The sequence below is a fragment of the Sphaerodactylus townsendi genome, linkage group LG05 (genome assembly GCF_021028975.2).
Source record: "Sphaerodactylus townsendi isolate TG3544 linkage group LG05, MPM_Stown_v2.3, whole genome shotgun sequence".
In the NCBI taxonomy this organism is placed as follows: domain Eukaryota; kingdom Metazoa; phylum Chordata; class Lepidosauria; order Squamata; family Sphaerodactylidae; genus Sphaerodactylus; species Sphaerodactylus townsendi.
Window position 1 is genome coordinate 113,055,702 of NC_059429.1, and position 12,273 is coordinate 113,067,974.

Here is a 12,273-nt window from a genome sequence, read left to right on the forward strand (position 1 = left end):
TTTAAAAAAAAAAAAAAGGAAAAAAGCTAAAACTCCTGAAATATTCAGGACTGCATTCAACGATATACAAATGCAAAATGTAAGCAACTTACTTATTTATCTGAAAGACGTACTGCTTCATTTCCTTGACGGCAACGTCCAGTTTGTTGAACAGCTGTAGGTATGAGTCCTGAAGCTCCCTATCTTCTCGTTTCAACAGAAAGCTAAGACCCCTTTCCTCCTGAGTGTTTCCTCCGTTCTCTTGGCCATAGCAGCCATCATACTGTCCGTGGAGACTGAGGTCTCCGTCTTCTGGAGCCAAGCAATTCCATGAAGGTGCAGCCATGGTGGTTATGCAATGCTGAGTATTTGAGACTGGATTTAAGTTAGCTATTAAACAAGGGAAAATGCTCATTAGGAACAACACCTTTTCAAAGGCAGATTAAATTTGTTATTCATAGTTATTTTTCACACATAGGAGAACGCCCTGGATGGAGACAATGGTTTATTGCAATAATTAGAAGGAGCAGGAGCAGGAGTTTGAATTGATACCCCACTTTTCTCAACCTTAAGGAATCCCAAAGCAGCTTACAAACTCATTGCCTTCCTCTCCTCACCACAGACATCTTGTGAAGTAGGAGTGGCTGACAGAGTTCTGAAAAACTGTGACTAGCTCAAGGTCACCCAGCAGGCTTCTTTTAGAGGAATGGGGAAACAAATCAGTTCACCAGATAAGAGTCTGCCACTCATGTGAAGCACAGAATGAAACCTGGTTCTCCAGATTAGAGTCTACTGCTCTTAAACACGACACCACGCTGGAAAATCAGCTCGTGACACTGAAAATTAGCTTGTGGTGCATCCACAGCCATGGATTAAACCTGGGGTCCTCCCCCTTCTCCACTGACAGCAGATCAATAACTCCTTGCATCAAGTCAAGACAATATACCGGGGATTTGGTTTTACTGCAGAAGCCAAGAGAATATTGTTCTTGCTTGATTGACTGCTTACAGCTTCCAAGCCTTGTGGTCAAAGTATATTTGCACTTTGTGGTACTACTTCATCTTACAGCAATTCTTCCAGTCAATCACCATTTTACAAGAGAAATCTGCTGGGAGATATTTTTTTTTAAAAAAATACATGTTCATCCCTTTCCTATTTCCTTCCGTTACTATGTTAAAGTTAGATGTCATGACGACATCTTCAAAGCCTGCCTGTCATCTTGATACGAACTTTTTTCTTCTTGGATTTGATCTTGAACTGTGATGAAGAATCACACCCCAATAGTACCATACAGCGCCTAAGACAGTGATTTTCAACCAGGGTTCCGTGGTACCCTGGGGTACCGTGAGAATGTCCCAGGGGTACCGTGGCAATGCTAAACCCCCCTCCCTCACTTTTGTGGTGTCTCCTGCCGGCGCCAGCAAGGACATGGAGCTGGCTCGGGGCAGGGCCTGCCACCAGGTCAGCAGCCACTTCCTGCCCCCCCCCCCCCAGTTCTTCCCTTCACCCTGGGAGGGGAAGGTGGGGGGTGGTGCAAGCAGGGGCACTGGGAGGGGAAGGTGGGGGGGGGATGGCAGGGGTACCGTGAGATATGAAGAGTGAGGTCAAGAGTATCGTGACATCGAAAAGGTTGGTAAACACTGGTCTAAGAGCTAGTCAGCACCTTGTTCTGGATCGAGACCAATAATCGAAGGCTTCCGTCCCAGGCGAATGCTGAACGTCCTTCCCATTGAGGTAGTGTTTTTGGGGTATGACACTTCCATGAGGTTAATGTGGCAGTTGGTGGGGCAGAAATCCATGCTGTTCAGGGGGTGAGGCTCCATTCTGGCCTGTTTGAAGGATGGGCTCACCTTCATTTTCAACTTGTCTGCAAACTGAGAAAAGGAAAACAGTTTATTCCACTGCACAGACATTCCAATCCCCAAACTATCTAGCCAGAAACATCAAATGAAAAGCGAGGTTCCACTGTAAGTAGTTTCCTTGGGAACTACACAGATATGTGTTTAATCAACATAAGAAATATTCAGTATACTTATTGGAGTCTAGGAGAGATGAAGAACGAGAGCAAGAAACTGCTTAGATCAGTGTCTGAAGGTGGCCATTTAGAGGGTGAACAAGCTGGAGCTCAATAATGACATTAGTTGGGGGAGATATTTTGGATAAGACTGGCTTATCAACTTCAGTTGGGGTTTGGCTGTCATTGCTCAGCTAGGTGATGAAGGTTGAGATGTTCCTGGATTCAGTCTCGCTGATGAAAAAGTTGGTTTAAGCAGCTGGGGCAGGAGTGCTTTCTCTCACCATTACCTTATCTGTGACCATTTCCGCACAAACCTTTTAAAACTTTTTGATGCAGGAAATAAAACATGTCCTCCATAGAGTTCCATGCTGGGTTTTTTTTTTTACCCCCAAACGTTTTATTTCCAGTCTCAAAACATCTCCAATGAATCCCCTTTTAAAACAATTCTCTGGTTGAAACATTCTGAAAACAACTTCAATTGTTGTTGATGTATTTACGACATTTCCCATACTTCTCTGCTTCCCTAGACTTTCTCCTCAGAGCCATTTTCTCAGCTCCCTCAATTCCCCCTTACCTGTTTATTTGCAGCATTTCTCTATTCATTCTTGGGGGGGGGGAATTTTAGAAGAATCAAGTATACAAGGAGTATAGAATGCAGCATGAGGTTGTGAATAATTGAACCATCGATTTAACACAGAACAAAAAAATCATGTAACAGTGGCCAGGAATCATTTCGAGGGGATAAGTGTAGACATACATCACTGTGAAAAGGGTGGGGGGATCCAAAACATTTTACAAACATTTTAGGGGATTTGTACAGAAAGGGCCAGTAAGTTCTCTTCAGTCCTGAACTCAGATACACCGATGAATACTTTTTGTAACCAGTAGACTACATCACTGAAACTTCTATATGGGGAAGACCTTCAAGACAACCTGGAAGATTCAATCAATACGGACTGCTGACTGATATTAGTTGCTAGGTGTTTCTTGCACCAATAATACCATTGGATATTACCAATGTTGAGGGGGGAGCATTGGATCTAGTTTCTCATTCCCTCTTCCCAAATACTTGATCAGTGAACAGTTGGGTTTTTGAAAAGAAAATTATTGACACAGACTCTGATGGTGAATTTGAGATACGTACAAATTCCTTAACTGGTCTGGGCAAGGGCATTTCAAAACTAGCTACTGACATGAGCCTGGAGTCCCACAAAAATCAAAAAGTAGTTTGAAAGCTCTAAGAATGGGTAAATACATAATTAAATGTATGTGCACACAGATTAACCAACCTCTTTAATGGGTATGTGCAAGCATAATGCCTGAAGACACCACAGTAAGGATACTATACTTCTTATGAGTTTTCCACACAGGGATCCTACCTCTTGGTAGCTGGCTACCCTTCTGCTGATACTGTCCAGCTTTGTGTCGCAAATCTGCCAGAATTCATATTGTGGCATGGTCTCGACAGCACCACTCAGGGACATGAGCCTCTTGCAGTTCCTCACAAAACAGCTGTCTTCATTTGCAAAGGCCTCTAAAATCTAAAGGAAAATAAATAATCTTATTTTTTTTTGTAGTAGCAGCACCATACAATATGTCCCCCCAGACAGAACTGTGCTGTTAATAACAACTTGCTGAGTGTCCCTGGTCTGAAAAGTGTCTGACTGTCCTTGACTTGAACCAGAGCTTTCTTAGCTCTGACCCCAGCCTGGTGGAATGCTCTATCCAATGAGACCAAGGCCCTGTGGGATTTGTCTATATTCCAGAGGGCCTGTTAAGACAGAGTTGTTTCACCAGGCCAACAGTTGAGGGCAGTTGGAGTCATCTTGCTGACCTCATTTCCCCTCCCTTTTCCTTTCACCTTCCCCTTCCTTTCCTATTATTTCCATTGTTCCACCCTGGTGGTTGTTTATGTGCCATGCTGGATTTATTGTGGATAATTCTACCATTTTACTGTTTTACCATGCTTATTGTGTTTAAAATGGTATTGCATTTATACGATTATGTTGTTAACTACTCTGAGCCTGCTATAGCACGGGAGGAGTGGGTTATAAATTCAATAAATGAAATTCAATGAAGAACCTCTAAACAGCATTTTGGGCAATACATGGTAGATGTCGAATGTCAGTTGAGTTTGTTCTAACTTCAGTAGAACCATTTGTTGAAAATCTTTCTGTGGCAGGCCTGCACAAGCGCAGTCCCAATGTGGGGTTACACAGGATACCCACGAAGACTAAGTGAAAGCTGTGATGTGCTCTCAGACTATGCATACTCAGAATTTCATGCGTTTGAGTTATGCTCTTAAACACTATTAAAAAAACCACTACACCCATCAGCCAATTGGAAGACTGGGCACACTTAACAGTGTGCCATATGGAGTCACTGCAAGCATTCCTACTGATCAGCATAAATTCCAAGCACAGTAAATACTACAGTTTGCTCTGTCAACACTTCTAGAAGTAGCAAACCAAACACAAAAGGCATAGCTCAGTCATGGGTTTCCCAACAATGCTCTGAAAGGAAGTCTATTTTTTTCTTCCAGACTTTGACAGTCATTTATTCATTCCTTTGTAATCTCAGCTATGGCAACAAGCTTTATGTGGCCTACCAAGGCAGTTTCCTTTGAAGCATTGTCTGGCTTAGATTATGACAGTCGGCTGCATGACGGGGTGAGATACTATATTACACAGTACCAGCTTCTTACCCAACCGTGTTCCAAGCACTCAAAAAACACTTAAATACAAAATGCATAAAAAAACGGGTTCCACAAGTTTGTGTTTGTATCAATTTGCAGGACTTGGTCTGCATTCTGCTAGAGCGAGAATTGCCAACCTGCAGGCAGAGCCTGGAGCTCTCCCAGAAGTACAGCTGAACTCCAGACAAAAAAGATCAGTTTCTCTGGAGAAAAATGGCTGCTTTGGAGGGTGAGGTCTGTGGCATTTTTGGTCCTTCCCCTCCCCATCCTCACCCAAAGTCTCTGTGAATTTCCCAACCCAAAGTTGGCAACCCTAACTAGGGCACAGAACAGGATCTTCTCAGTGGCTGCACCCAGCATTTAGAATGCTGTGCCTGGAAAGGCCTTAATCAGGAAGAATTTTTTTCCAACAGCCACACTGTCATTGGTGCAGCTAAAAATCTGATCCATAAAAGCGTTGACTTGCATTTTGGTGCTGTAGCTATGGCTATTTTTTCTATTTAATTATTCGCTTGTGTATACTCTTTGACTTCTTTTGTTTTTAATTGTTATTTTAGTAGTGTTTCAAGGGCAGAAGGTTGAACATTGCTTCGGGTACACTGAAAGTAGACAGAATATGACTCATACAAATACACACACACATGCACATAATGAGACTAACGCTTCTCTTGAGTCCTGAAATCTCTACGGCCTGTTGAAAACAAACTCCAAACAAATATCTTTTGAACAGTGAATGAAATATTATGAGAGTTGAAATCCAGAGGGCTTAGACTTACTTAACTAACTGGAGCATGTTCTTTTTTAATGGCTGTTCTCTAGCTTTGGAACGCTCTTTCTCTCAAGTTAAGCACAACAAAACCTGCACATTCAGTCAAATGTTTAATTAATTGTCTGGCATATACTACCATTTAAATGTGTTATTCCTGTGTTAGATATGAGCTCTCAAGGACACAAAAAGTAGAAACCTTTGCAGAGAGGTTGAAACATCCTTTTGGCGCAACAATCTTCTCCAGGACAAAGCATTTGATTCCAGCAGTGCTGACATATTCATATACAACACCATGCTCCAAGTGTACATTGTCCACAGTTAAGGAGACGAGAGGAGTGTCTTCACTGATCACCAGAGGAGAGCCAAAAGTATGAAGTGCCATATCTGAAAACCAACATTTAGTCATATTAAACAATATCTACCGTATATACTCATGTATAAGTCGACCCGCATATGAGTCGAGGCACCCAATTTTACCTCAAAAAACTGAGAAATTTTATTTAATCGCATATAAGTCGAGGGTGGGAAAGGTCCATCAGGAGGCAGTGTGCTGAGCCGGCAAAGGAGTCACAGCTGGAGGAAAGGAGCGCCCCAGAAGCCTTTGGGAGGCTTTATAAGGAGGGGTGAGGCAGGCTGCCAAGGGTCTGGATAACTAAGTTAACTAAGTTTCAAAAACATAATATCTCTAAGGAGAGTAGTGGCAGTCAGTGCGTTGAAATCTGGCTTGCTTTCCTAATGACAGTCCTATGAGCGGTGTGTGTGTGAAAACAATTATACACAGACAGAGAGAACTGGTAGAGGGGTTTATAAAGAGGCCAAACTGAAGGGCCATAAAGATATAAATCAGTGAGGAATATCTTCAAGAGAGGGAAGGATTCCTGAGTACCAGTTAGTCTGTGGTTGCTTTGTGTTTCCTCAGTAGAGTGTTTTATGTTTTAGGTGAGGGTTTTTCTAACAGAGGGATGTTAGGGTACTGAGTATATGTACCAAGTCTATTAGAACGTGCATTTAGAAACAAGCCATTAGCCAGAACATCTTAAGTATAAGGAACTGTACCATCTAAGAAAGAACTATATAACATCTAAGCTGAACTGTAGCTGAGTACTTAAATTGAATAAGCATTATTAAGTCTGCACTGGAAAAATTAAATACTGAATCTCTGTGCCAAGCTCTATTTGTCCTGCCTTACTTGCCTCATCCATTCCATATCTCCAAAGTATTCATCTCCCTTTCCCATCTCCTCTCTGGTAATAAACCTCTTATTCTGTTTAAGTTTAAAATCTGCCTCAGTATTTATTTTGTGTGCCTTATTGAGAGGAGGAAAAGTCCAAGCCTCTCTTCAGCAGCTGTGCCATATTGGGAATCAAAAATCTGTAGAAGAAGTAAGCAAAATTGCAAACCCTCATCTTACCACTCTACTTCACTATTGTTGGACTTCCAGCCACAGCTTCAAGGTTTAGAAGTTGGAACTGGAATGCTACTGAGGAAAAACTTTCAGAACCAGAAGGGAAAAGCCCTCAACTCCCTTCCTCCTTTTCTACACAACCAAAAGATTTCACCCCTGCAGGGAAGGGGGGAGGCCCGTGCAATCAGATTACACGATATCACGCTGTGAGAACGCCAAGGACTCAGACTGAAAACATGAATATTCAAAAGGCTTTAAAATGTTAATATTCCTGATGAACTTTAAAAGCCCTGTTAAGCTTCTGCTCAGTCAACACTTATTTAAAATTATGTCAGTGACCTCAGTTCCATTTATAAACCATCAAAGCAATTTACAAAGCCTTGATTTTCCTTGTGCAAGAGAGCAGAAAGGATGCTAGACCCAACGGTGGGAAATGATCCTCAGATCAGTTAGGATTCTATTCTGCCAATACTGTGGGCCACACCACATATGACAGTGGTGGCGAACCTTTGGCACTCCAGATGTTATGGACTACAATTCCCATCAGCCCCTGCCAGCATGGCCAATTGGCCATGGTGGCAGGGGCTGATGGGAATTGTAGTCCATAGCATCTGGAGTGCCAAAGGTTCGCCACCTCAGTCATATGATATTGCACAGTCAAGACTGGCTCGCCATTCTAAGTTCAAAAAATCATGGTGTCAGGGTTGAAGCTAATCCTTCCTTCCAGCACCATTTCCCCTAGAGAAACTAGCTGGTCAAGATGCTATTAGACCCTGGGGTGGGGGGGGGGGGAGAGGGAGGAGCTGGGGAAATGCAATTTCCTATCATTTATTCTACTGAATCCTAATAACAGCCATGCCGTGTTGTCGGGGGGGGGGGGGTGATTTCTTCTGGGAAAAGAGAGCAAGGGGACTGCTTCAGGATGGGGTAAAAGGAGACTCTGATCTCAATCGGGAACACCACACTCAGGAACTGAGAAATCCCACAAGATGGGTTATTCTTGACACAGAGCAGGAGCGCGGGTTGTCAACTCTGAGTTGAAAAATTCCTGGAGATTTGGGGGCGGAGCCTGAGGAGGGCAGCGGAAGGAACTCAGTGGGGTATTAATGCCATACAGTCCATCCTTCAAGGTAGCCATTTTCTCCCCAGGATTTGATCTTTATAATCTGGATATAAGTTGTAATTGTGGAGGATCTCCAGGTCCCACCTGGAGACTGGCATCTGTAATAGGGACTCAGATTCAACCTGTGTGTTCTGTAATATGATCTCCTCCCCCTGTCACTCTGGTTTCTCTTTCTCATGCTATAGATTTAGCCAGCTGTTGGACTGCCGGTAAATACCACTCTGCAATCACTTCTTCTGGAAAACATTCTCATCGAGAATCCCACAGCTTGGCTGCAAAACTTCCATGTGGGCAAACAGAAAAAGTCAGATTGAACTGGCATCCTACGTGGCATGAATGATACGGTTATTTAGTAAGAAGCTTTGCCCAGTGTGATGTACACTGACCACAAGTCAAGATTCTAGATCATGACATTGGTTTGTGGTTTGACATTAGAGCTGCCAAGTTAATTGCACTGCACAGCCACAGCCAGAGACTCAGTGATTTTCTGCATGGCTAAGTCAATAAAAAACACATGTATATAAAGTCTATATATAAAGTAGCAGCATGAGGGACCGCAAAGATGCTCACAGGTTTTGGGATAGCTGCAGAACTGAATCCTGTCAGGAGTGTTCCTCTGTATAATACCTCTCTTGCTGCTATTATTATTGTTGTTGTTATTAACAATAATGATAATCTAGCCTCTCTTTTACTAGAAAACTATATGAGACTACTAAAATGAAACAATGGTAAAATGTATGCATCTATTTTTTTGTGCTTGTTCTGTGTTTAAGGTGCTTTACAACATAATTACATTCATAATTACATTCATGAAAAAAACTCAACAATTTAAAACCAGGCAACACCATAACTGCCAATATTTACAAAAACACACTACCCACACAGCATCACAGGCTGCAAAACATACTGTTTGGAAACCTGTTTTAAGCATGCATGCGCAGAGAGGAAGGGCATCACACCATCTGCCTCTCTGCACGCATGCAGAAAAAAAGTAGTAGGGCTGTATGACAAGGTCCCTCCATTAAGGAGAAGGAGCCTTTTCAGTGCAGGCAAGACGCCACCTCTTCCTGTCACATGATTCTGCAGTCATATTACTTCCTGCCATACCCTGGCAACTCAGCTGATTATGCTGCCACTTGTGTATTAAAGGAAGTTCCTGTGTTTGGAAAGAGAAACTAGCTGGTCAAGATGCTAGCTAGGACCTGGGAGAGTGAGGAGGGAGGAGGGAGGGGAGGAGCTGGGAGCCGACATTCCAGTTATATGGGGGGGGGGTTATATGCTGGTTTAGCAAAAAACAATATTAGCAATATTCTCTCACAAATCTATTCCACTAAATTTTTGAAGTGTTACAAACATAAAAGTGCCTTATATGGAATCAAACTGTTGGTTCATCTGGTACTCTCCACTCTTATCAGCAGTCTCTTTCTAAGGTCTTGGGTAAAGGGACTCTAGGTCTTGGGTAAAGAGATCTGAAACTCTAGTTTAGATTTAGATGCCAATGCCTGAACTTGGAATCGCCTACATGCAAAACACACAGTTTACCACTGAGCTGCAGCCACTTCCTCTACCAGAACAGAGCCAAGGATTCTGCCTTCTATATCACTGCCTTCATTGACAAGGAATGGATTCTCTTCATACCTTCTTCTTCTTGCCGGCTGTCATTCAAGCGATCAAGATCTGCATTTTCTTCAAAAGAGAGGTCTCCTTTGCAAGACTCAGAATGACTTCCATTCAAGTAGGAGTTGGATGCTGACTGCTGAGCTCTATCTTCTTCAGCGTCTTCGTGGGTTCGATAAACCCATTGATACAACCCCTTCAAAGAAAGCAGCCATGTTAGGCACGGTTCAATGGGAAATGCAACTACACGAAGCATATTGTGAGTAGTCAGTAATAGCCTGATTTCCCCACAGATACCATGCTTATAAGTGTGTGCAACTGAATTTATGCATATTCTTTCCATTATCTTTGCCCCTGCATTTCCTCCCCTTAATCTACTGGCTTCTCCATGAATTGTAAATTAATTAAGACGGGCCCTTTTTTGGATTGTGTTACTCTAGAAAGTACTGTAAACATCAATGGTGCTAGTCTGTATGGATGGATAGACAGACCATAAGCCAGCTGTTAGGCTAACTTAAATTCTTCACATTTTCCAAATAATTGCACAGTTGCTGATGTTATCTGGGGCGCACTGGAAAGTGCCCTCAAGTCGCAGCCAACTTAAAGCAACCCCACATTGTTTTCAAGGAAATACACTTTCAAAGATGGTTTGCTACTGTTTGCCTCTGCAAGTGAACTCTGGACTTCTTTGATAGTCTCCCATCCAAGTACTGACAGGACCAACCCTGTTTAGCTTCTGATAAGATTGGGCTGACCTGGGCCACGCAAGTCAGGTGATATTATCTACCAATAGTAACGTTACTTGTTGAGAGCCAATGTGGTGTTGGAGTTAAGAGTGTCAGACTAGGACGTGGGGATCCTGATCTGTGAGACACTGCTACTCAGTTGTTATCACGATAGAACGAAGTGAGGAAAATGTTGCAAGCCATTTCAGATCCCCATTGTGGAGGAAAAACTGGGGTATGAATGCTGAAATAAAATTTGGTTTAAATGCAAGATTGCAACGTGCAGAATGTGTGAATACTTTTGAGCATCAAGAAGAAGCAGGGGCATCTTCCTCTAGCCCAGGGGTAGGGAACCTTTAACACTCAAAGAGCCATTTGGACCCATTTTCCACGGAAAAGAAAACTCATGGAGCCGCAAATACTTTTTGGCATTTAAAATGAAGAAAACACTGAGTATTTTGGTTTTTTACCTTTACACACGATTTGTATAAAGGGCAACTCTCCTCTTTCCTCAACTTCTGCCTTCTCGTCAGGGTCCGCTTCAAACCCTCTGATTGTGACCTTTTCCCATTCTGTTTCCTCCTTTCCCCCTTTGTTCTGTCTCTAATATTTCTACCCAGCTTTCAGTTATCTTTTCAGCCCCCCCCCATCTCTACTACATTCAACCCCCTTCCCTGCTGTTCCTCCCCTCTCTGGGGCTTTTCCACAGATCTATCCCTCCCTCCCTCTCTCTCTCTCTCTCTTCTTCTTCCTTCCTTCCTTCTCCTAGTCACATCAGTTTCATCTCCACTTCAGCTTCAGTCGCTTTTCGCCTGGAGTCTCTCTGGCTGCTCATCTCTTAAAAGCCCCAGTGCCTCTAGGGAGGTTTTTCCTCTTGTTCAATGAGGTTGGGTTTGGGAGAGGCCATCGGCTGTTACTGCAGCCAGTGGAGTCACAGTGGAAGAAGAAACTGTGTTCAGGTCGGGTTGGGCATTGTCGCTGTCTCTAGCTCGGGTTGCAAAGGATCGAAGTCTAAGGTTGCAGTCATGCTGGGCGCTGAGTCAGCCGGGCGCTGATGCCACTGGCCAAGTCTGGGAGGGATTTCCATCTGAGGCCTTCAAGATGAATGGGGAAGCGCAGCCAGTAGTCTTAGCCTCGAGCCGGGCGCTGCTTTTTTTCTCAGTGATTCTACCCTGAGGGGAGGGGAGAAGCAGCCCTGCTCAGGCCGGGATGGCTGCACGCCTCCCATCTAAGGGAGCCGCGGTGTCCTGGGGGTGCCTGGAGGCTCCTCCCAAGACTTGACGGGCGGACGCCAGGCGCTGCACAGCTGCGCAAGCCTCCTAGCAGCAGCAGGCCTCGGTCTGGCCACGCAGGCCCCGCCAGCGGGCGGGCGGGCGTAGGTAAGGTGCCCAGCCCTCGCCTGAGTGGGACAACGGGCCGAAAGGCCAGTATGGGCAGGCCGCCAAGCTGAAGTCACGGGCGGGTAACACCTCTCCTCGGCCCGGCCCTGCTGCAGGACGACGGGAGAAATGCCCCAGAAGGCACTGGGGCAGGATTTAAGGGGGGTGGGGCGGCCGAACGAGGCTCCGAGGAGAAGGAAGAAGCTGGGGAAAGTGGAGGGTGGAAAGGAGAGCGGAGGTGACTAGGAGAGAGGAGGAGGGGAGGGAAGGGAGAGAGGGAAATGGCTGTGGAAAAGCCCCAGAGAGGGGAGGAAGGGGCCATGCCAGGAGCCGCACAACTGCCGGGAAGAGCTGCTTATGGGCTCATGAGCTGCTGGTTCCCTCACCCCTGTTTCTAGCCATTCCTTCCTTGGTCCTATTGATGATCTCTTCCCTAATAGGCTGTGTGACACTTCTTGGAGCCTTGCTTATTCACACAGGTTAGTGAAAGAACAGATAATCTCCCACTGTGTCAGGAAATGTAAACCAGACACGCTCTCTTGGAACTTTAATGTGATGACCTTC

The 12,273-nt window shown here is 44.4% G+C and overlaps 1 protein-coding gene across 1 annotated transcript in view; it reads right to left on the reverse strand.

The window, feature by feature from the left end:
• The window catches only part of PREX1 (phosphatidylinositol-3,4,5-trisphosphate dependent Rac exchange factor 1), a 266,216-nt gene that overhangs the window by 35,462 nt on the left and 218,481 nt on the right, over positions 1-12,273 (reverse strand). The window contains exons 21-25 of the mRNA XM_048496371.1: positions 9,627-9,801; positions 5,657-5,844; positions 3,376-3,537; positions 1,643-1,853; positions 93-369 (exon numbers count right to left, since the gene is read on the reverse strand). Coding sequence (XP_048352328.1) covers positions 93-369; positions 1,643-1,853; positions 3,376-3,537; positions 5,657-5,844; positions 9,627-9,801 — 1,013 coding nt within the window. The remainder of the gene's footprint in view (positions 1-92; positions 370-1,642; positions 1,854-3,375; positions 3,538-5,656; positions 5,845-9,626; positions 9,802-12,273) is intronic.